The sequence below is a fragment of the Alosa sapidissima genome, chromosome 15 (assembly GCF_018492685.1).
Source record: "Alosa sapidissima isolate fAloSap1 chromosome 15, fAloSap1.pri, whole genome shotgun sequence".
Taxonomy (NCBI): domain Eukaryota; kingdom Metazoa; phylum Chordata; class Actinopteri; order Clupeiformes; family Clupeidae; genus Alosa; species Alosa sapidissima.
The window spans coordinates 31061941-31087383 of record NC_055971.1 but is presented as its reverse complement, the minus strand read 5'-3'; the positions used below and the strand labels follow the sequence as shown (position 1 = coordinate 31087383).

The 25443-nt window shown below is 47.7% G+C and overlaps 1 protein-coding gene across 5 annotated transcripts; it reads right to left on the bottom strand.

Annotated features, from left to right (window-relative positions):
- Positions 1-31: 31 nt before the first annotated feature.
- rffl (ring finger and FYVE-like domain containing E3 ubiquitin protein ligase) lies at positions 32-25426 on the bottom strand. 5 transcript variants are annotated; one of them, XR_006022725.1, is made up of 8 exons: positions 25066-25426; positions 17985-18170; positions 11838-12368; positions 11021-11128; positions 4213-4423; positions 1775-1798; positions 1255-1486; positions 32-477 (listed from the first exon to the last, which is right to left on the bottom strand). XR_006022725.1 is itself a non-coding variant. In XM_042062847.1 (8 exons), exons 3-8 carry the CDS (start codon positions 18159-18161, stop codon positions 1305-1307), a joined length of 1233 nt encoding a protein of 410 aa, XP_041918781.1. In that variant the 5' UTR covers positions 18162-18170; positions 18561-18570; positions 25066-25426; the 3' UTR covers positions 32-1304. The 5 variants fall into 5 exon arrangements, 4 of the variants coding, with proteins under 4 accessions (XP_041918781.1, XP_041918780.1, XP_041918782.1 ...); XM_042062847.1 differs by adding an exon at positions 18561-18570 and having other exon boundaries at positions 32-1486; XM_042062846.1 differs by having other exon boundaries at positions 32-1486.
- Positions 25427-25443: the final 17 nt, after the last annotated feature.

The window sequence follows — 25443 nt, the reverse complement described above, 5'->3', positions numbered from 1 at the left end:
CGGGACCGGCTGTTGGGTATTTTTACACATTCACATTCTCCGTGGCATTTTTGTGTCAGAAGACAAGAGGAGTAGAATTCTAAGTTAGAATCGAGTCGAACGGGGGGAAAAAAGAGCTCTGCCACCAGTGTCATGACTGAAAGTGCTGTTGATATACGTTCTCCCAGTAGGCCCCAAGGACTATGCACATTAACCGTTCTGCGGGTTCACCAGCCGAAACTCAGTTTTAGCCAAGGGTTCATTGTTGTGCAAAATCACTATGCTCACTCTCTCTCCTGCTCCTTTGTCGTGGGCAGACATGGCTGGCGGGTCAAACGAGGATGTCTGAGTGTGCCAGACGGCCGATTCCACCCGGCCGAAACATGAGCCCGCCAAGCTGCCCAAAGCTCAGCCACACCAGCGCTTAAGGCAGAGAGACTCTCTCTGTGTGTGTGTGTGTGTGTGTGTGTGTGTGTGTGTGTGTGTGTGTGTGTGTGTTCACCAAGCAAAACAGGGAGAGGAGAGGTTAGGTTAAGCAGAGAGAGAGAGAGAGAGAGGCTGGCAACTGTTTTGCTCACCCCATACATACATACATACATACATACATACATACAAAACAAACAGACATACAAACATACAGACAAACAACACACACACCAGGCACAAATGGTCATTCCAGTCATTCTTGACGACCGTCCACGTGATCGCTGTGAGCGGGAGCTGCAGGTACAGGTCAGCTGTTGCTCTGCATTGTTCTAGAAACAAGTGAGCCGGCCATGTTCCCACTTGGAGTCCGCACCAGAGCCCCTCCCCCTCCCTGTTCCCCCTGCCTGCGTAACTCACGCAGACACACTTCCTCTTCCTGGTTGAGTCCCCAGGCACTCTGTCACTGTGAGGGGGGGGTAGGGGCGTGGGGTTGAATGCATCTGACCCATCCATGCTCTGGGGGCATTCAGCTGAAGTCGGTCATCCCAGCGCTGAGCAGCCACAGCACCTTTAGAATCATTCATGGCTTTGATGGCCCCAAAGTCCAGTAATAAAAGTGTCATTATCTAGTTCCTGAACAGAGCAGGCTGTCTGCATGAAGTGCAAACAATCTCTTTTAATAGACATTAGCAGAAGAGGGGGGGGGGGTCACCTTGTTCCATCGCCGGGGGTAAAGAAATCTGGACCGCACCAAAGGTCAGCATTCAGTTTATGGGTGTTTGGATGAGTTTGTGTGCATTTGCATGAGAGCACATGTGTGTATGTGTAAAAAATAAGGCACACAGGGCTGTGTGTGTGTGTGTGTGTGTGTGTGTGTGTGTGTGGGAGGAACGTGGGCTTCAGGACCTGAAGACGTGGACGGCGCGGACCACGTACTGTCTGCAGATTGGACACTCGCTCATGCGCTTGCCACACTTGGTGCAGGTGACCATGTGGCCGCACTCCAGCAGCACGCAGTCTATGGGCGAGTCCATGCAGATCTTGCACAGGTTCTCCTCGATGACCGGGCCCGACGTCACATCTGAACAAACAAACAAGGCATGCTCTTTCAGTGGACAGTCTTCCATGGGTACTGATAAGCTACTGTCCAAAACATTCTGTATTACCACCACAACATTCAATTGTTTCAAATACTACAGATGTGAGCATGTTCGCTATTTAAAATACTAAAGATGTGAGCATGTTCGCTATTTAAAATACTAAAGATGTGAGAATGTTAGCTATTTAAAATACTAAAGATGTGAGCATGAGTTCAGAACAGCATACAGTACTTCTAGTGAAAATAACCGAGGACAAAAGGCATACACACCTGTACCGTCAGAGGTATTTGAAACTGAAAAAAAGACAGATATATATCAGTGAATATAAGACTACATTTTATGAATAACCCAACTATGTCTATTTTTTGTACAAGAGACTTGCATGTAGTACGTTTGTGTGTGTGTGTAAGTGTGTGGTTCTCTGTATGCTGTGGGACTTGTGTTTTGATCTTAGATGATTTTATGTCTGTAATGGGCAAATATGACAAAACTCTAAACATTGGTCTTCTGTCTGCTTCAAGTCAATGCTGTGAGGTCTCTGGGCTGTAGAGGTTGTTTCTGATCAACAGCCCCTGTTCTCAACGTACACCTGTGGCTGATCAACAGCCCCTGTTCTCAACGTACACCTGTGGCTGATCAACAGCCCCTGTTCTCAACGTACACCTGTGGCTGATCAACAGCCCCTGTTCTCAACGGACACCTGTGGCTGATCAACAGCCCCTGTTCTCAACGGACACCTGTGGCTGATCAACAGCCCCTGTTCTCAACTTACACCTGTGGCTGATCAACAGCCCCTGTTCTCAACGTACACCTGTGGCTCTTTTCCATTACACACCGGGGCTGGCCGACCGTCTACAAGGCTTCTCCCCGGTCTTACACACCGGGGCTGGCCCAAGGCTTCTCCCCGGTCTTACACACCGGTGCTGGCCGAATGCTTTTCCCCGGTCTTACACACCGGTGCGTGGCCTGGGTGTTGTGTTTCCATAAGGAGCTGTGACATCGGGGACATTAGCTACTGTAACAATGCTAGAAACTTCTAAACAGTGCTTAGCAACGACACCGCGGGCATACGTCCAATTAATTACAAGGACATTTAAACAAGTCATAACACTGTAAGAACCTCTATCCTTAATTATTTTGCAAAGTTTTTATATATATAGATGTAGATTGTTTTTTTCTTCACAAAAATAGGCAGTCACTTATGTTGCTAGGCAACCCAAAACAAATGCTATTTCTCCGGTTTTATTGTTGCGTCGTATTCCGTTCCTAAAGCTTCGGCCCCGTCCTACTCCAGGCTTGGTTCTGCCCCGATTCGGTCGGCCCTGTCCTACTCCAGGCTTGGTTCTGCCCCGATTCGGCCCTGTCCTACTCCAGGCTTAGTTCTGCCCCGATTCGGCCCTGTCCTACTCCAGGGCCACCTGTGGCCGTTTGGGTCGCGGCCCCGGTCTGGCCTCAATCATGGAAATATAAAAAGTCCGAGGCTTTACCCCAGACACCGGGGTTTTACCCCATAGTGGAAAAGGGCCACGGGTTACCAGGGAGGGGTACAATCAGCACTACTGTTATGTAGTGGACAGTCAGGGAAACTACACACTGATATGAGAAGGCCGTGGAAGCGTCAGCTGATTAGTGGGCGTTGACGCACCAAGGTTTGAAAATGGGAAACAAGTGACTGATTAAGGAGGAGCGCGTTTCCCATGATGTGAGTTTTCTGTGTCTGCATCGCAGCGTGCCTCTCAGACCTTTTAGGAGTTTTGTTTTGGACATTTTCCTTTTGTGGACTACCGTCGTCGTAAGACAAACTTTGACTTGAAGGACCTGGAGCTTGGGCTGGCCACTCGCTGGGAGTAAGGATTGGGTTATCCCTGTGCGTTCTTCGGCGGATGGTAAGCTACGCTCCTGGCCTTCTCATTAGTCGCACCCACAGTTCATCCACACTGACCTAGGTTTCAACCTCACGTTTACACATACACTGCAGGGCAAGTTTAACGTTACAATCCAGGTCCTAGTTAGCAGGTAGTTACTTTAGAATCCCTAGACAACGTAGCAGGTAAGTGAGCTAGCTTTGTAACCCTTTTGTTTGTTTTGGTTTGTCTTGGCAGTTTTCATATTTTGTCGGGGTGGACTTGGCATATTTGTAACAATTACCTCTAGGCAGGCAGCATCAGCCTTGTTTGCCCAATACAGGCCATCACGTACAAGGCTAGATGCACTCTTTTGCCACTAGTGTCAAACACTGGATTAAACTGGTTTGGAATATGGAGTGGAGCCAAGCTATGCTGACTGCGTAGCTGAAGATTTGGTAAATTCCTATGTGACCCTGGAAATCCAGAGTTCTCGCGAGAGCACAATGGAATTGTCTCTGTGAGACACTCTGGCAATGAGCAATGATGCACGTTACTTCCAATTGCGTCGAAGTTCGGAATCATTCAGAGTAAACATTGGTCTAGTGTTATCCAATTGCATGCAGTGAGATTTTCAAATGCATGCTTGGTGCCGCCCCTCGAGTTGGGCCATTACATTGTTCGTGGCCAGACCCTTAATCTTTCTAGATTACCAGGGTCTGGATTGTCCAGGCTAATGTGACAGGAGTGTGAGGGAATCTTAGAGGGGCAGCTCTCTGCAAGTTCCATTACCACCAAACAATTCTGTCTGCTTGATTTATCGTCGTGTTTGTGTACCAGTGTGTGTGTGTGTGAGACCATACCCAGGTTCTGGAGATCCTTTTGGTCGTGGTAGAGGCGGGTGACCCGTTCCATCAGCTCCCACTTCTCGCAGCAGCCCTTGTAGTCCACAAAGTTCCTGGCCAGAATCTCCTTCAGCTGCCGGACGCTCAGGGCGTCGATGTCCTCCACCGACGACAGGTCCGACAGGGACGCCCGGCGCCCAGGGACCAGCACCTCCTCTGTGTCAGACGACTGGGGGGGGGGGGGGGGGAGACACGGCAGAGGGGAGAGGAAGAGGGAGGAAGGAGAGAGAACGAGGGAGAGAGAAAGAACAAAAAGAGAGAAAGAGAGGGAGAGAAAAAGGGAAAAGGGAGAGAAAGATACAGAGCAAGGGGAAGAAGAGAGAGGGAAAAGAAGAGAGAATGAAAGAGAGAGAGGAGAGAGGATGGGAGAGAGAGAGAGAGAGAAGGAGAGAGGATGGGAGAGAGAGAGAAAAGGAGAGAATGAAAGAGAGAGAGAGAGAAAAGGAGAGAGAATGAAAGAGAGAGAGAGAGAAAAAAGGAGAGAGAATGAAAGAGAGAGAGAGAGAGAGAGAGAGAGAGAGAGAGAGAGAGAGAGAGAAAAAAAGAGGATGAAAGAGAGAGAGAGGGGGAGAGAGAGAGAGGACGAGAGAGGGGGGGGAGAGAAGAGATGGGCCTGGTTAGTTTAGTTATTTCAACTTGACCACCTTGCACTGCTCACAAAATCACATTTTTGTAATCTCTAGTAGCTTACTGAACATGCAAAACAGAAATAGACTGTGTGTGTGTGTGTGTGTGTTTATATGTATGGGTGTATACACAGGTTCAAACAGTTAAATAATACACCAGAGAGAGTGAGCGAGAGTGAGAGAGAGAAAGAGTGTGTGAGAGAGAGAGTGAGAGTGTGTGAGTGAGAGAGAGACAGAGAGAGTAAGAGTGCGTGAGAGAGAGAGAGTGAGAATGTGTGAGAGAGAGTGAGGGAGAGAGTGAGAGTGTGTGGAATAGGGTTGCACAATTATCGCAATTGCAGTTGCAATATGAACCAATGCAATTACCTAATCGCAAAAGCTACAAATAATCATGCAGTTAATTCTGTCACATTTCTGACTATCAATATTCATTCCATCCTCCTTGTGGCGAGGATGGGCCACGTCTGATTGGTGAGCGTGTGAGGGGCACAGGAGCTTCAGAGTCAATCGGGGGTGCTGTGCTTCTTGTGCACCAGGCCTGCTCGCCAATCAGGGGTGGCACAAATCAAAGAGAATTTGAAATATTGAACTGAATCAATTTATTGACATTGAAAAATCATATCGCAAATCGCAATAGAGGTCAGAAAAATCGCAATTGGATATTTTCCCTAAATCGTGCAGTCCTAGAATGAGAGAGAGAGTGTGTGTGAGAAAGAATGAAAAAGTGTGTGAGAGAGAGAAAGAGTGAGTGGGGTAAAAGTGAGTGTGTGTGATGGAGAGAGGGAGAGTGTGTGTGAGAGAGATGGAGAGAGTGTGTGTGAGAGAGAGAGAGAGAGAGGGAGAGAGAGAGATGGAGAGAGTGTGTGTGAGAGAGAGAGAGAGAAAGAATGAGAGTGGGGTAAAAGTGAGTGTGTGTGTGAGAGAGAGTGAGAGTGAGTATGAGAAAGTGAGAATGAGAGAGAAAGAATGAGTGTGTGAGAGGGAGAGAAGGAGAGAGAAAGAGAGAGTGAGAGTGTGTGAGAGAGTGGGGTGAAGGTGTGGAGTAGGGGATGAAAAAAAGACGTGGGATGAGTGCCCACTGCCCAAGCAGATATTCTGAGCCGCAGTGCTGGGCACTGGGCAACAGCTGAATGGCCTCCTCTCTACCTTCTCCTCCCTCACAGCTACATTTGGGGAACTTCTGCTGCTTTGAAGCCACTCAACAGTGAACAGGATATATCCTGCCTCAGCCCGCAGGGTCAAACCACAACCCTCCTGTCATACGGCAGTACTGTCACAAGCTTGCACAACAGAAACGTGCATGACTTAGGAACCACATGTTTCTGCAAAATGTTACTTTGCGACACAGCTCTCCACAGAGGTTAACCCGACAAGTTCATATGACAGACATGAAGTGATACCTATCGCTACACAGCCGCAAAGATAAGTGCATGATTAATGTGTGTGTGTGTGTGTGGGTGGGTGTGTGTAAGACAAACTTGTGTTAGAGATGAGTGTGTGTATGCTGTATGTGTGTGTGACTTGTGCATGATACTTGTTTGTGTGTGTGTGTGTTTGTGCATGTGCATGTGTGTGTGTGCGCGCACATGCACTCACACACATTCCATCACCTGAATAATGCACCAGGGTCAGCAGCGCTGGGCGATCCAAAGGTGTCCGTCAGCGAAGGAGTAACTTTACAATGGAAGCCATCCGTGACACGGCCTTCTCTAGCACATTAAACCCCTCTCATAAGGACCCTAGAGCTCCATAGGCATGGCCATCCACGGCAATCACCACAGACGACAAACACACACCGCTGCACACACACTGCTGACAGCCATTGTAAGAGACACAAGGGAAGCAATCACTCACACACGCACACACACACACACGCACACACGAACACACACTCTGTGAGGAGCATCAGAATGTGCAAGAAGAGGGGCCAGCAATTCTGTTGACACGGTGATGGAACATGTGCAATGTTGAAGGCAATCACATCAACTGATTGGCTCCTAGCGTTCTGATTTCAAGTTCATGGCAAATTACTCACTGATGAGCAAGTTGACCAGATTAATATCCGTTTCCCAATATCAATTGTGAAGTGGCCAGACTGCATCCCTTAGCAACACGCTCCTGCAACACTTGTTACTGGAGCTTGGAGAGGGGCAGTTAGGCTAGCGTTGTGCTTGGAGAGGGGCAGTTAGGCTAGCGTTGTGTTTGGAGCATACAGTAGGTGCAGTTAGGCTAGCGCTAGCGTTTGTGCTTGGAGAGGGGCAGTTAGGCTAGCGTTGTGCTTGATGGAGAGGGGCAGTTAGGCTAGCGTTGTGCTTGATGGAGAGGGGCAGTTAGGCTAGCGTTGTGCTTGGAGAGGGGCAGTTAGGCTAGCGCTAGCGTTTGTGCTTGGAGAGGGGCAGTTAGGCTAGCGTTGTGTTTGGAGAGGGGCAGTTAGGCTAGCGCTTGTGCTTGGAGAGGTGCAGTTAGGCTAGCGCTTGTGCTTGGAGAGGTGCAGTTAGGCTAGTGTTTGTGCTTGGAGAGGTGCAGTTAGGCTAGCGTTTGTGCTTGGAGAGGTGCAGTTAGGGTAGCGTTTGTGTAGTCAGGCTAGCGTTTGTGCTTAGAGAGGTGCAGTTAGGCTAGCGCTAGAGCTTGTGCTTGGAGAGGTGCAGTTAGGCTAGCGCTTGTGCTTGAGAGGTGCAGTTAGGCTAGCGTTTGTGCTTGGAGAGGTGCAGTTAGGGTAGCGTTTGTGTAGTTAGGCTAGCGTTTGTGCTTGGAGATGTGCAGTTAGGCTAGTGCTAGAGCTTGTGCTTGGAGAGGTGCAGTTAGGCTAGCGTTTGTGCTTGGAGAGGTGCAGTTAGGGTAGCGTTTGTGCTTGGAGAGGTGCAGTTAGGCTAGCGCTAGCACTTGTGCTTGGAAAGGTGCAGTTAGGCTAGCGCTAGCACTTGTGCTTGGAGAGGTGCAGTTAGGCTAGTGTTGTGCTTGGAGAGGTGCATCTGTGCTGGATGTCATTCGATAGTTTGTGTTCACAAACTAAACTTTGTATTTACTTTTTGAATGGATCCAGCTGGCTACTGAACAGTTCAGTAATGCAACATACGCTTATGCAAAGCATTTCCCAATAATATGCAATATCTATGCAATATTCCTTATTTGGAAAAAGGAAGTAACAATATGTAAAATGTCTCTCAGCAGATATTACAAAAACAAGTGTTGACATTGTCATCATGACACTAACACTAACTGCTGTGTAAGTTTTTTTGTGCCCATTGGTAGACAAGCATGACACTTCTTGTGCTCATCATCTCATGCTTAAAGTTCCATTCTGAGTCGTGTGTTAATACACAAATCTCTAGAAATTGTGTAACTGCGGTCTCAAAATCTTTGTTTTGTCTCTCTGTGTTTGGGGTGTCGTCAGTGTCTGCTTCACACCAAATCTGCCCTGGCTCTGGACTCTCTCTGGACTCAGGACTCTTTCTGTGCACTAACATTGGACGGACACACACACACACACACACACACACACACACTCCCCAAAACACTGGCCTCTACATAAGCAACAAAGCATTAGAACATCATCAACTACAAGTAAAAAAAAGGCTCTTCTCTATAAATCTGTAACCATGGAAACCCACATGGTTTGTGTAAACAGTTTAGATTTGAATCTTATTTACCGTACTCCATTTTAATAACCAGGCAGTCAGCGGACTTTTATAAAGCATGACAACCGGATGAACTGTATCTGCGGATTCAACCGCATTAACCAAACACCGTGCAGGGTCGGTGACGGAGGCACACTGTCTTATCACACCCTGATAGCCCTGCAATAAACGCAACAGCAGCCTGCATTATTAGAGCCTTCATTATTAGAGCCTTCATTAACTGTTATTCAGCTCGGTGGGAAATGGCTTTATAACTGGCAGTTAGCCAACAGTGACAGGCTCTGGGTTAGGTAATAGAGATGGTCTCTGTCCATTGAGGAAGAGAGCGGAAAGGTGTGTGTGTGTGTGTGTGTGTGTGTGTGTGTGTGTGTGTGTGTGCGCGCGCGCATGAGAGAGACATGGAGAGATAATAAAAGAGTAGCCTGTACTGGAGGCTTTAGTACCTCCAGTACAGGCTGAGGTAGTGAAAAAGACAAGAGAGCAAAAAGTACCGGGAGAGAGAGAGAGGGGGAGGGGTAGAGGTGGACCGGTAGGGGGTAGGGGGGGTGGGTGCGGAGAGCTATGAGCACTATGAATATAGGCTAAACAAAACCATCCAACAAATTAAAATGTTTCCAAACATTTCCATCAATTCAGCCAAATTCGACCTCAATTTGAAAAATGAAGACAGGCTCCCATACTTATGCTGCTTTTTATTTGTCTTGTAAATCATCGTACACCCACTCGTACAACATGTAGGAATGAGTGGCTATAGGAACGCGTTTCTCTCGAGCCACGGGGGGCATTAGCAGGAGGCTAGTCATTGTTATTGTTTTGTGCTACATGTAGCCTCTAGCTAAACGGCTGGAAAACAAATTGTTACATTGTATTGCAGGCACAGCAAAACCGTGCAATGCATGAATTGGTGACCGGATTGAAGCAGCAATGTAATCTAGTGTGTAAGAGCATTACATCAACATTAACATGACCAACACAGTACATATGCAAAAAACATACGCGTCATCTCATCTCAACTATGGGCGCAGCCATGTTTGTTGTAAGGTCGTACGTCCACCTCGGGGTACTCTCAAGTACTCCGAGGTAAAGTGGACGTGCCTGCCCAAAATGCCGCAAGAAAGCTGGGTAATTTACACATTCCAACTCGGGCGGCGGATTTACGATACAAATAGAAAGCACGGTTACTGGGAGAGCACACAAGTTGTGTTAAACTAGCTGCACAGTACCTGTTAACATGTCATAAATTGGGGAAGTGAGTGACTCACATTGTAACATACTTTACTTTCTATCATTAATCACTACCCATTATAGCACATTGATAACTATACTGTCTACTATATATAGTAACACTATCATAAGTTATAATTATAATTAATTTAATATCATTATAAGTTTCAGTTATTTTTATTTATATTGTTTATTTTTTAAACAGATATTGTATCGGTGTTGTTTTGTTATATGCGAGAGAGATGGGCCAATAGAGAAAGAGAGAGAGAGAGAGAGAGAGAGAGAGAGAGAGATGGGCCAATAGAGAGAGAGAGAGAGAGACAGAGATATATAAGCCGATCAGGGATGGAAATTAGCACTCGCCACCGAATTTGGTTCATGTACCAGCCACTGTGGCAGGTAAATAAATAGAGCATACCACAAATAGTCAGATCTGGTCTGATTGACTGTTAAAATAAAGAAATTGCCTATAAGGGTACATGGCGCTGATTTGAAGTTATCTACAACAACTACCATAGCCTATAGGTACTGGCTCACCACTTCACTTACTGCCACTACCATTCAGAAACTGTTGCTATGCTTTCATGTGCCACTGCTATCTTATTTCAGGATCACTGCATAAACATAAATCTGGCGAGATCTGTGGATCTGCATTGTATCTTCACAGGCTAATTTACTCAGGCGAATAATTCTCTTTTGAAGTGGCCCGTATAGCTATTTTAATCCGGCCCGCGACACCTTCATGGAAAACTATGACACGCTGCTGTTTAGACCTATGATGCAGACGGACATACATCTCCACACCCATACGTTGTGGTGGAATATCTCACAAACACAAAGAGAGGAGAAGGATGAAAGAGACTTTTGGTTTGAGAAAGAGACTTTTGGTTTGAGAGTGTGAGGGGGAGAGGAGAGGAGAGAGGAGAGAGGAGTGTGAGGGGGAGAGAGGAGAGAGGAGAGCGTGAGGGCGAGAGAGGAGAGCGTGAGGGGGAGAGGAGAGGAGAGAGAGGAGAGGACAGAGTGTGAGGGGGAGAGAGGAGAGGAGAGAGAGGAGAGGATAGAGTGTGAGGGGGAGAGAGGAGAGCGTGAGGGGGAGAGGAGAGGAGAGAGAGGAGAGGAGAGAGGAGAGCGTGAGGGCGAGAGAGGAGAGCGTGAGGGGGAGAGGAGAGGAGAGAGAGGAGAGGAGAGCGTGAGGGGGAGAGAGGAGAGCGTGAGGAGGAGAGGAGAGAGGACAGAGCGTGAGGGGGAGGCAGGAGAGTTGCCGTGGCGACTCGGTACCTGCGACTCCTGCTCTCCCTGCAGCTCCGCATCTGCCGCATCCTCCGGCCTAGAGGACACTGGCACAGACGGGCCGGTCCTCCTAGAGGACACTGGCACAGACGGGCTCTGGGGGTCAAAGGTCAACACACTCAGAAAAAGGGGGGAAAATAGCAGATGAAACACAGACACCCAACTCAAAAACCTTAAAGGGAGGGTGTGTGGTGGGTTGAGCATTACATTCCAAAGGCATTCCGCTATGATATTTTCTCCCCCTCTCTCACACACACACACACACACACACACACACACACACACACACACACACACACACAAGTACTGAAAGCAATGTGTGTGCCGAAAGCATAGAGTGAAATGGCCGCATGTCGTGAGAAGATGAATTGTTGAAGCACCTCTACAGATGTATGGAACAGAGGGTGTGTTCTCACACTCTCACTCACACACACACACACACACACACACACACACACACACACACACACACACACACAAGAGATGTATGGAACAGAGGGGGTGGGTGCCTGGCTCTGTGGTTAAAAGAACAGAATGGCTGAATGGGAACTCAAAGCTCACAAGTACACTGCAGGAAACTAAGAAAGAAAGAAACGCTAACGGAAAGGAAAGGTGTCAAACTCAACAGCTGCTTACAGTTTCCTATTTACGCCCTTAAACCACTTATGCAAGCAATCTGAGGGCGATTACAGCCACTTGTCTACAGTCTGGGAGTTTGGGGACGGTGTTTGTGTGCGTCAGGGTGGGGTGTGAACTGTGGAGCAGCTCAGCTCGTGCTCAGGTGAGCTCAGCGGGGCGGCCTCACCTGTGAGTCCTCCTGGAGCGGCGTCGGAGGCCTAAGGGGTTCCGTCTGTGGCTGGGTCACCGTTGCGCCCGCGGGAACCGGTCCTGCTGACGGTGCCGACTGTCCGTTCTGCTGAGGCCCCTGGTGGTGGTGGTGGTGCTGGTGGTGGTGGTGGTGGTGTGTGTGAGTGGCGCTCGGCGCGCGGGCGTGTGTGTGTGGCATCGGCAGCGGCGGCTGAGTGGGCAGCGGAGGCTGCTGAGTGGGCAGCGGCATCGCCCGCGTGTTGTTGCCGTTGGCGATGCCGCCGGGGGGCGTGGGCTGCTGTTGGCCGAGCACCAGGTCCACCAGCTCCTCCTTCTCGCGGCACGTCTGCGTGGGCACCTCGTGCAGGTGCAGGTAGTCGCGCAGGTCCTTCACCTTCAGCTTCATGAGCTCGGGCCGCTGGAAGAGGGTGGCGCACAGCCGCTGGCACGTGTGGCACAGACGCGGACGCGGCGCCAGCTGGGCAGAGCAGCGACCGCAGAAGTTCTTCTTGCAGTCCACACAGACGTGCTGGAGGGAGGGGGCACAGTCAGTACAGGTGACGTACACACACACACACACGTGCTGGAGGGAGGGGGCACAGTCAGTACAGGTGACGTGCACACACACACACACACACACGTGCTGGAGGGAGGGGGCACAGTCAGTACAGGTGACGTGCACACACACACACACACACACGTGCTGGAGGGAGGGGGCACAGTCAGTACAGGTGACGTACACACACACACACACACACACACACACACGTGCTGGAGGGAGGGGGCACAGTCAGTACAGGTGACGTGCACACACACACACACACACACACACACACGTGCTGGAGGGAGGGGGCACAGTCAGTACAGGTGACGTGCACACACACACACACACACACACACACACACACACGTGCTGGAGGGAGGGGGCACAGTCAGTACAGGTGACGTGCACACACACACACACACACACACACACACACACACACACATGTGCTGGAGGGAGGGGGCACAGTCAGTACAGGTGACGTGCACACACACACACACACACACACACACACACACACACACACACACACACACACACACACACACATACACGTGCTGGAGGGGGGGGGGTAGAGGACACACAGTCAGTACAGGTGACGTGCACACACACACATACACGGACGCACACGCGCACACACGCACAGTCAGTACAGGTGGCATGCGTGCACACACACACACAATAATTGACTGTTTTTTGTAAATGCAAATGTTGCTAGGAGGAGCTGAGGGGACAGAGATCCAATCAGCTAGAGCCACAAACACAACTCTATTCAAACTTTAGATATGGAAACGCATAGATAGATGGTGTCAAACATTGTACCTGCTACTCAATCTGCAAGTGAAGTCAATGTTACTTCCAGCCATTCACATACCATGGAGGCATACTGTATCTAATTTATTCAACATACCAGTTTCAGCCAACTGTTATTAGCCAAACTATTGTTACTTTGAATTGTTAATTTATACATGGAAGAACTCGTTTCACGTTGGGATTTTTTTTTACATAAAGTTCTCTTTGAGATCGCTGGAGCATATTTACTGGGCTAGTGGACGCTGAGGAACTGGTTTCTGTGATCGGGAACGTCCAACAGTAACTGAAAAGTGGTGACCAACAAGAGACAAAAACAATGAAAACAGTAAAAATGGAAACTCTGCACACTCAGTTTTTTATTTAAGTCTGCAAGCTTTCAGTCATAGCCCTTCCCATGGCAGAGTAGTTCACACGTGAGTGTCCAGCAGGACTGGGGAGGGGTTGGCCCCAGCCGTGGCGCAACTAGCTGGGGCACCTGCACCGTACGCGGGCGACCCGGGTTCGATTCCCGCCCCGTGGTCCTTTCCGGATCCCACCCCGACTCTCTCTCCCACTCACTTCCTGTCAGTCTCCACTGTCCTATCCGCAATAAGGGCATAAAAAAAGCCCAAAAAATATACTTTAAAAAAACTATCCTGACTATCCTGTGTTTTCCCATGCTGCCTTACGTGCGCGATTTTATTCACGCTGCTAGGCAGCCTGGATTCCATGGACTTCTTTTTCACCTCAACGAAGGAACCAATCACAGAACGGAGGGGGGGCAGCAAGACGATGACGACACACCGAAGCGGTTATGAGCTATGTACAGACGCGTTTGATAGACATTTGTAGCGCCCAATAAACGGCTCTGGGTGTTCGTAAACTACGTCTCAAAAACAAGAAAATTATTGTGTAGTTCCCAGACCCCCATCTCAATGAGATGAGGTCTGGCGTTAACCAGGCAAGGGACTGTCCAATGAGATGAGGTCTGTCGTTAACCAGGCTAGGGACTGTCCAACCTCCACCACCAATCACGGCGGACGCTGTGAACAACGGAAACTAAAACGCCGCCAAACTAAATCCCACGGACACAAAACAATAACAAACCATGATGATGCAAATCATCGTGTTGAGCTTGCCGGCTGGGCAGGGCGGCTTACTAAACGCTTTGATTATTATCGGACAAGCCGGTCACAGCTTTACAATATGACTTGGTAAAAGGACGCACACACACACACGCACACACACCCCGCTGAGGCCGACTGTGATAAGGAGAACAGCCATTGTGTGAAGCCCTGTATTAACTAACCATCACTCACAGGGTGGATTAGGAAAATGACTGCAAAGTGGGGTGAGAACATGACATTTGAACAAACTGCCTGTCCAGCCCTCGCAATCCGACACCGTCATGTTTTCAGACACAGATGATGCACCAACCTAGCCAGCTAGCGCTGAGGAAACACGCTGGAGAGAGCTGGTCAGAGATGCCCGGCAGGCCCTTGGCAGGTGCACAAAGGTCAAAGGTCATCCCAATCACAAACACCTCAGAGGAGAACAGTGCAACTGAGAGAGAAAGAGGGGCAGGTTGACACATGTCTCAGAGGTCTAATATGCAACAGACAGGCAGCCAACACAGAGCTGCTGGTACAGCATCTGAAGAAAACCCCTGGACTTCATTAGATTAGAATCAACTTCAGAATTGTCATTTAGCAGAGCACAGGTACAGAGCCAATGAAGTGCAGTTGAGTTGAGTTCTCCTTCCTGGTTTACATGATTAGGTAAAGTGACTCAGGGGCGTGCGCACACACACACAAACACACTTATCTTTCCTGGTTTACATGATTAGGTAAAGTGAATCAGGGGCAAGCTGCACAGGACTGCAAACACACTGACTGCTGTAACATACACACTTCTGACAGCTGTAACACACACACTTCTGACAGCTGTAACACACACACACACACACACACACACACACACCTGACTGTCAGTGCCTCACATGCATGCCCAGAAGGTCTGAGGAATTCCCCATGCTATGGGCCAAGCGTGACACTGTGACTTCATTGTTTTGCCTGTGAGCCTCTATGTGTGTGTGTTGACTCATACTCGTGTGAAAAATCAGCATCGGTAGGTAAAGTCTTTTTCACACAGGACCTCTCCCTGCAGCTGCGGCTCTCCAGACAGCAACAGGCGTGTGTTCGGAACAGCAACAGGCGTGTGTTCGGAACAGCAACAGGCGTGTGTTTAGAACAGGCCTCCATGGGCAGCCTGAGTGGGGAAAACCTGTTTCCCAACATTTGCCGTGTGTGAGGCAGTGAATCCCCACAGTGCCTGGCCCTCCCCTACACACACACACAGATGTGCACACACATGTAAATAATACAGCATAAACACATGTTGCACACACGCACACACATGTATGTCCATTATATGAAAGGACACACTGCTGAGGTGCTGTCCCATGTAAGCACACACACACACACACACACACACACACACACACGCACACACACACGCACACACACACACGCACCAGCACAAGTGCACACAGACTTAGCTCCGGTTACCAGAAAGGGGAGTGGAGTATCTAAATGGGCCTGAGGCCATGCCATTGTGTGCTGGGAGTTACGCACGGGGCATGTGGAGCAATGTGACAGGACAGGCCTGACGCCACACACACTTTGGGGCGCAGGTGACGCCGTGTGTGTACAGAGTGCTACGGGGGGGCACTAGCTGTCGCAACAGGGTCTGTAGCCAGCTGTGTGTGTGTGTGTGTGTGTGTGTGTGTATGTGAGAGAGATTGAGAGAGCGTATGTATACCGGTAAGTGTGTGTGCAGTCTATATAGTGTGTGTGTATGTGTGTGTGTGAGAGAGAGAGAGAGAGAGGGATTGAGAGAGTGTATGTGTAAGTGTGTGTGTGTGCAGTCTATATAGTGTGGGTGTGGGTGTGTGTGTGAGAGAGAGAGATTGAGAGAGAGTATGTGTAAGTGTGTGTGCAGTCTATATAGTGTGTGTGTGTGAGAGAGAGAGAGAGAGAGAGAGAGAGAGAGAGAGAGAGAGAGAGAGAGAGAGAGAGAGATTGAGAGAGTGTATGTGTAAGTGTGTGTGCAGTCTATATATAGTGTGTGTGTGAGAAAGATAGCAAGAAAAAGAGTGTGTGAGTGAGTTTCTCACACACCTAACATAAAGGGCTAACAATGTTGACGCCGAGACGGTGCAAGGGGGGGTTGGGGGGGGGGGGGTCCTAACAGCCACAGGGCTACGTTGCTCTTTAGCGGAAATCCTCCTGCATAGGGCACAGGAGTAGAGCATGAGCTTGCTAGCCCTGGACACTGGCTTGGAGATTAGCATCAGGCTCCAGGCGTCCCTCAACACAGCCTGTATGGGTTGGCCCCTGCCTGCAGCTGCATGCACTGCGTTGTGCTGACAAGGCTCCTGTCCTCTTAACGCCACATTGAAGGAGCTTGCTGGCAGTACATACAAGTGAAACCATCAGCTACAAATTAAATATCGGATTAGCAAAACCGTGCCGATTTTATCTCCACAAACCACACTGAACCAGTTCGAATTTCTGTAGAATGGTGACTCCACTTTCCAGGAAATGATCTCACACAGCTCTTGCCAACTTTAGTGTTTTTCCAGAACGCTTCTCTACAATAAAGACAGAGACAGTGGGCCTAATGGAAACAAAAATCAAATCCTGCCTTCTAAGATTCAGAGGCAGCAAGCATTGAGGCATGTCAGAATCCTGACTATCATTCTGCCTTTTATGATACAGTTGTAAGGCTGAATTTTGAAGCAGTACATATGAACAGTTTATGCTGCCTTCAAATAAAATCTAATGTCTTAAGTGTCAAACGCATGGATCAAACGTCATTCTAATAGCTGACTTATTATACGTTTATATATATTCTTTATTCTTGATAAAAGTGTTTCATCTTCTCCTCTAGACATAAAACACAGTCTATGGAGAAGACAAAACCACATAATTGTATTTGTTCATTGAAGATGTCATAACTATTCTGATGAGCTAGATAAACTGGCAAAAGTGTTGCAGTCATTTCCTGTGTTTCCTGTATTAGCCGCATTGTGTATAAGCAGCAGGACAGGGTTTTATGCAAGTTAAAAGAAACAAAACCATATTAATACCATATCAACTGCCCCGGGGTATTAACGTCATTGCTGAAGAAATTTTGCAAAATCAATGTATAAGCCGTGGCTAATAGTTGGGAAATCACAGTACAGTCTGAAGTTGGTGACAGCTCGATTGAGTGACAGCCCCTACAAACTACCAGCTGGCTCATGGAAAAATTACCTGAGCAAATGGCTGATTGATTGGTGTCATTTTTTTAATTCACATCAGTTGTCCATTCGTCTGTTTTCACAGAGTCGTCCCAAACCGGAAGTGGCCACGATATCCTCCATACTTTCATTATGAAATATGAACATTTGCCCAGCAAAGAGAATAATGTTTGGTCCATGCCTTTACACTTAAAGGAAAATTCAGTTTTTTTAGCACTTTAAGGCCCTTTTCTGGTTTGTTTTGGATGAACTAGAGTGGTGGACACTGAAATTTTGACGATTGGTCCTGTCTCGACTTTTCTGACTCGTTTTGAATCGCCTTTGACTGCTCAGGGTGGCTGCCAACAGGCATACTGTAGGCTACTCAAACATGTCCTAAAACAACCCTTAACGTTCGTTTTCAAAACTGTGCAACTCACCGAGTGGTTATCCCTGTGTGCGTGTCTGTGAGAGAGTGTGTGTGTCTGTGAGAGTGTGCGTGTGTGAGAGAGTGTGTGTGGGCTCACCTTCCTGGCCAGCGTGTCAAAGCGGCCGCCGCAGGCCTTGCAGGTGTGCTCCACGGCGGTAGGTGAGGGGTAGCTGCTGTAGCCGGAGTTGGTGTAGGCCTGGTGCCGCGTGCTGCCACCACTCTCCTCCCCCGGGGCCGAGTCCAGACAGAGCCAGTTACAGCACGAGGCCCACATGCTACTCACCTGGGACAGAGAGAGAGAAGATGGAGGAAGGGAAGAAGAGAGGGATGGGGGAGGTAGAAGAGAGAGAAAGGATGGAGGGAAGGAACAAGAGAGGGGGGATAGAAGAGAGAGAAGAGACAGAAGAGAGAGAAAGAGATGGAGGGAGGGAACAAGAGAGGGACAGAGAAGAGAAGGAAGGGGGAGAGAGAGAGAAGAGATAGAAGAGATGGAGGGAAGTAACAAGAGAGGGAGGGGGGAGAGAGGGAAGGGGGAAAGAGAGAGAAGAGACAGAACAGAGAGAAGAGATGGAGGGAAGGAACAAGAGAGGGAGGGGGGAGAGATCTCTGTTATTAAAACTGAAGCTGACACTTTCACATCAGTGTAGTAAAAATCGTTTCATGAATTTAGTACCGTTGGCCAACTAAGTCCATCGTGAGAGAGAGAGAGAGGAGGAGAGAGATAGGATGGGGAAGGAGGAGAGGAGAGAGATGGGATGGGGAGGAGGAGAGGAGGAAGAGAGAAGGAGAGATGGGATGAGGAAGAAGAAGAGAAGGAGATTATTCTAGAGGATTGCGGATGACAGGGAGACACACAGTGAAACTGACAGTAAAGACAAATAAAAAAAAAAAAAAGAGGATGTAAACACCGAGACAGGAAGAGCCTCCCCTGAGTACCTCATGTCAATGGTTAAGGTGTGAAGAAGGGAGAGGAGAGTGAGAGAGAGAGAGTGTGCAGGTATCTGACAGAGGGCAGAAAGTGAGTGAGCAAGAGATAGAAAAGGGGGAAAAAAAGTGAAAGAAAAAGAGATAGACAGAAGTGTTGTACAGATACAGAGTATGCGCAAACATACAAACATGACAGACAGCAGGTGAGTAAGAGAGAGAGAGAGAGAGAGAGAGAGAGAGGGGGGGGGGGGGGGAGAGGGAGAGAGAGAGGGTGAGAGAGAGGGGGAGAGAGGGAGAGAGAGAGAGGGGGGGAGAGGGAGAGATAGAGAGGGGGGGGGCGCTGCAGACAGGTGAGTTGGATGTGGTGGGGAGGACTGCTCAGGATGTGAATCTGATACGGAGGGAGAGGGGGCCAGCCAGCCGTCTCCTGGATGCACAACTAGGCCTCCCATCATTAATTCAGAGCGCCGGCGGGCCGAGCCATGAGGGACGCTCTCTGCACCACGCCTGCTAGGGTGTCTCTGACCAACACACACACACACACGCGCGCACACGCACACACACACACACACACACACTCACTCACACTCACACTCACACACACACACTCACATGCATGCACATGCATGCACACACTCACTCACTCACATGCATACATACTGTACACTCACTCACATGCATTCACTCACTCACATGCATGCACACAGGGCCCTATTATGACAGTCTAAAGCGCATGGTCACTAGTAAAAAGCTTACTCAAATTTAGTAGGATGTCCAGTCTACATTGGGAGTGTTTTTTCGTTATCAAACGTTGGGCGGATGGCGCAACAAGGCGTTCCTAGGTTTCTTAACCAGTCATAGGTGTGTTTGGGGCGTAACATCATTTAAACCAATGAGAATGAAATCTGTCATTCCCTTTCACAGCACGAAACACAACGTCAAAGAATGCATCGGTATTTTGACAGTCAGCGGCGCATTTGAAAACCTAGCATAGCATAGCCTTCACGCATTTTGCATTCGTCTATTATTTGAACTCATTGGCAAAGTGCAACTTCACTGTGGTGTCAGTCAAAGACAGTACACAATAAGTTACTTTCACTATTGACTGACAATGGGTTACCATCTAAAACATTGGCTGGAAAAAGTAACACTTACCCTAATAATGTTCAAATGACTGAATAAAACAACATTTATCCTGCAGAGGAGTTGCTTATATCTTGTGACAGTCCGTCTTCAGCTGTGCTCCATATGTGTCTCTCGCCTCTCCCATAATCACTTTTAACCGTCATTACCAATTTGCAAATGATGTTGAATAACTACTTGTGAGATGTATTTCGTAATATCTTTATTCTAATTATATTTCCCATTGTAATCGTGTAATTTGTAATGTTTTGCATGGACGTGCGCTGGTGCGCGCTCATGGATGATAGAAGGATGGTGCGTGCACCTGCCACTGATGACAATGTGCTCTTAAAATAACATTTAAACAACTCACCATAGACTTCTGACCAGGTTTCTCTTGGTCAGTGGCGGAATGCATTTTAGCCAGTGTACTATAGCGATTTTTAGACAATATGCTAGGCCACTTCCTAGGTTGTTAATTACCACACCCCTGGGCGCATTGTTTAAAAAATAGACGTGCAAAATAAGAAAAGAAACTTTGCGCCGGGTGGAAAACGAGTTTTACGCCATGCGCCAGGGTGCAAAATAGGGGCCATAGTCACTCACACTCTCTCTCCCTCTCACACACACACACAATCACTCACTCACTCACACACATATATCCAAGCACACACAGACACACACTAAAAACTAAAAAATGAAAAACATAACATAGAGCCTACATATATCCAGCGCAGACCACTGCACACATCTTACAAACAGACAAATTAGCTAAACAGAACTTACATCATTCACACACACACACACACACACACACACAACACACACACAACACACACACACACACAACACACACACAACACACACACAACACACACACACAACACACACACACACACACACACACACAAACACACAAACACAGAGATGTGGTATGAAAATGTGATTCACTCTTCAGCTTTCATCTGAGTCATTCTTCCTCTACTGGTTTCTGGAGAGCTCACAGCATGAGCTGCATCTTCTCCAGCACTTCCCCTTCCCGTGGCAGAAAAGAGTCTGGGGTAAAATCAGTCTGGGGCAGAAAAGAGTCTGGGGTAAAATCAGTCTGGGGCAGAAAAGAGTCTGGGGTAAAATCAGTCTGGGGTAAAATCAGTCTGGGGTAGAAAAGAGTCTGGGGTAAAATCAGTCTGGGGTAAAATCAGTCTGGGGTAGAAAAGAGTCTGGGGTAAAATCAGTCTGGGGTAGAAAAGAGTCTGGGGTAAAATCAGTCTGGGGTAAAATCAGTCTGGGGTAGAAAAGAGTCTGGGGTAGAAAAGAGTCTGGGGTAAAATCAGTCTGGGGTAGAAAAGAGTCTGGGGTAAAATCAGTCTGGGGTAGAAAAGAGTCTGGGGTAAAATCAGTCTGGGGTAAAATCAGTCTGGGGTAGAAAAGAGTCTGGGGTAAAATCAGTCTGGGGTAGAAAAGAGTCTGGGGTAGAAAAGAGTCTGGGGTAAAATCAGTCTGGGGTAAAATCAGTCTGGGGTAGAAAAGAGTCTGGGGTAAAATCAGTCTGGGGCAGAAAAGAGTCTGGGGTAAAAACGACTCTGGGGTAAAATCAGTCTGGGGTAAAAACGACTCTGGGGTAAAATCAGTCTGGGGCAGAAAAGAGTCTGGGGTAAAATCAGTCTGGGGTAAAAACGACTCTGGGGTAAAATCAGTCTGGGGCAGAAAAGAGTCTGGGGTAAAATCAGTGTGGGGTAGAAAAGAGTCTGGGGTAAAAACGACTCTGGGGTAAAATCAGTCTGGGGCAGAAAAGAGTCTGGGGTTAAATGGGTCCCACTCAGCACTTCCAGCAGCAGCTCCATCTCAGCCAGCCCGACCTCAGACTAAACACTCTCCAGAGCCATTACTGTCATTGCATCAGCTGGAACAGGCAGCGGATGAGGCAGACATTTCACTAACGTCAGGCCAGGCCAACTGTTTACACATCCACAGTTCACTGGGCGTTGGGAAGGGACCACCCTGCAGTGATGTCAACAGTGGGGATAAATAAGTCCATTTATCCTACATGTATTGGTGCTCCATCCAGCCCCGGGGAAGCCTGTTTACATGCAGGCTATGGATGCCTCCTCTCCTTCTCTTTACATATGAAGGCAGGGGTGGAGTGCGCTGTTCAGGCAGTGTGCCATTACTTCTTCTAGCCTGTACAGAATGTTCAGGGCAGCACAATTAAGAAATTTTTTATTGAAATCGCATTATGAACTAATGCAATTAGCTAAAGGCTGCAATTAATTGTGCAGCTCACAACTCTGTCCAATGGTGAGTGTTGTCCCAGCTATGATTTTTTATATTCATGTCATTGTCCTTGTGTGACAGACAGTGAAGCTCACCAATCAGGAGTGCTGTGCTTCTCATAGGCATGCTCACCAATCAGAAGTGGTCCAACTTAAACAAAATTTGGTATATTGAACTGAAGGTTGACTTTCAAAAATGACATCGCAAATCAAATCACAATTGCAAAAACACAATTAGATATTTTTTCCCAAAATCAGCCACTGTTGCACACAGGAGACCAAATTTGCTACAGCTGATCATGCACCATCTGCTCTAGCAGACACACATCAAGGCACCTTCTACATGGGTCTACAGATCAGCCTTGTTTATCATTAACACTTCTAGAGTATTCCGTTCCAGCTGCTGATCATTCTGGAGTGAAGGATCAGTGTGTGGTCTGTTTACAGTGTGAAGTAGAAGACTTCCTGTTTAAAGCAAAATGACCGATCTTTCACAAGAGCGACATCATCCATGTTTACTCATAACATGTCCGTGAAATAGGCTACCTGTGTGTAAAGCAGGTTTAAAATGTCAACATGAGTTTATTTATAACTATTATTGCAATACGGATATACGGACTATAAAATAACTATGGAGTTCACAGGGTTCATGTCAAAATACAATAGCAAAGAATAGTGTCATGATATGGTTATAGGATATACTCATTCATGCACTTGCATACACATTCATGTGCACACACACACACACACACACACACACAAACACACACACACACACACACAACGGCTAGCTAATTCAGGTGTCAAATAACAAGCTAGTGATCTGATGATGGGACTAGCTCCCCGCGGTGTTCTATTCATGGCTCACTGAGGTAACCGGTGCAAGTCAATTATACGCAGAGGCACTGTCATGGCGACCGGGCCAGATTCACCTGGCTCCGTGGTAACAGCTGCTAGGCCTGTGGCTGTGACCAGACAAGAGGAAAGAGAGGGAGGGAGGGAGAGAGAGAGGCAGAAAGAAAGAAAGAGAGAAAGAAAGACAGAAAGAAAGTGTAACAGCTGCAAGGAAAGTGACCCAGCATGCCCCTGGGGTTGACAGACACAACCCTTTTCTCCCTTTCTCAGAACAAGACAAAGTCTGGAAAACGACGACAGACGACATCTTTTCACTTCCTGTCCTTCTTGGGACAATGCATGAAACGTCAGTGGCTTTGGCTAAGCCTTATTAAATGCCATTTATGAGGACAGAGCTTATCGTATTCAGGTACTAACAGATGGCTGTGTCCACTCATGTGTAAAGCCATGACCCTTCCACCCTCCTGCTGTCCCCAAACGTGTTAATTAGTCAGATGATGTAATCTAATCCAGCAGAGAAAAACAAAATAATAAAGTGATTTACTGGGCCGACGTCGACGTGACAATACTTAAACTGTTTGTTGGGCGTCAGCCTCTCTCTTGCCAACATGGAGTCCCAACCCAACTACCAAGCCTAAAGCTAGCTTAACACTTAGTGTTGGCGGTGAGAGTGAGTGTGTGTGTGTGTGTGTGTGTGTGTGTGTGTGTGTTCTCAATATGACTCCCAACCCAACTATCAAGCCTAAAGCTAGCTTAACACTTAGTGTTGCCGGTGAGAGTGAGAGTGAGTGTGTGTGTGTGTGTGTGTGTTCTCATTCACTGACTTTTCGGCCCAAAACATTGCTCTATGTCAGCAGTTACAGCGGGCCGCGCAACATCCAACACAACAAAAGGAAAGGGCCGCCTCCCACACTCTCCTCTCCCAAACTGATGCTGTATTGTCCCCTCGGTTCCCCCGCACATCCCACCCTGCATGGCTCATAGTGTCAATGCACCACCACACAGACACTACCGGTACTCTCTCTCTCTCTGACAGACTAACAATAGCCGGGGCTGTGCAAGACAGCGGGCAGTGAGTCGGCTACTCAACTCTCAGGGCTGTGGGGCCTTCATGCCCCTGCAGGCAAGCAGGAAGTAGGAGGGCAGTACTGACTGGTCATGGGGAGGGAGTCATGGCCAGTCATATCCTCAGAGTAACACATGCAACAGGGAAGCGCCACATACTAACCAGCCCACCAACCATCAAGGTTAGCGAACTGGCATACTGTAACTTGTATGTACAACTTTGCAGTTGTTCAGTTGGTCACTGCCACTATGGTTAAAATTACACACAAAATCTCTACTTGGGGACAGTCCTTTAAGACCTATAATTACACCTTCTCAATGTTTATCCTCCCTTTCATTGCAGCGCTAGTGAACTGCACAAAAGCCTCAGCTCATGAGCTGGATAACCACCACAGAGGTGCTCCTATGTCACTATCTTCTGTGGGCGAGAGGAAAGTTTGACAACTGCCGAATTCAGGCAGTCATGTCGACTGTTTCAAGTCCAAGAAGAGAAACGCATGGATGAAGGAACGAGGAATCATTTTGTCAACAAACCAACATGAATAAATGGACAGATTAAACGTTATTTTTTAACTTTGTAGACTGAACATACAGAAAGTTACCGCATAAGTTAAAACCGACTCTGGATATTTAGTATCTGCCTAGGGTGCCAATATTTATCCTTTCTCAACTTCCTTCTGTCAACAAACATGACTGACACAAGTATCACTGTTATCACCAGCGATAGTTTGCCTCCGTTTCTGACGTTGGCGTTAGTTACCTGATATAGTGACAGTAAACTTATTATAGGAAAATATAATCTTGTATAACTTAAGAACTACCAACAACTCCAGCAAAGTCGTTATAAAGTGGAAGTTAACTTAACAAAGACAAAGATAAGTCAGAAAATAAGTTGGCGAGAACTTTTCAAATACTTTCAAAAGACATTCTCCTTACCTCAATGAGGAAAATGTATCCAAAGAACGCTACTGTAAACTTTTAAAATTGCTTTAATATCTTAAGGTTGATTTTTAATTGCTCGCTAACAGGCTAACTAGCAATAGGTCGTAAGTTTTCATAGGTCTAGCCTACTTTGTAGCCTACAGATCCGGGCAGGTTGCCTTGTGTTACAAAGTTGAGCTTTCAGCAACAAGTTCCATAAACTATAATTGTAGACACTTCCGCCCATTCAATAATGACACTTATTCGAAGTGTAAACCTATTAAATGCTGCATTAGATGTGTCACTAACGCCTGAAGTTTAGAGTCTGGCAGACAGCTACACACGAACTGCACTTTCATACCATCTCTCTTCCTCTATCGGACCGAGGAGAAT

Bases quoted from the DNA above. Each gene is read 5' to 3' on its own strand.
- rffl (XM_042062847.1), bottom strand. From the start codon at position 18,161: ATGTGGGCCTCGTGCTGTAACTGGCTCTGTCTGGACTCGGCCCCGGGG. The intron at 12,369-17,984 runs GTGAGCCCACAC...CCCTCCCTCCAG, and splicing joins TTGACACGCTGGCCAGGAAG to CACGTCTGTGTGGACTGCAA. The intron at 1,487-1,774 runs GTGTGTATGCCT...TTGTTTGTTCAG, and splicing joins AAATACCTCTGACGGTACAG to ATGTGACGTCGGGCCCGGTC.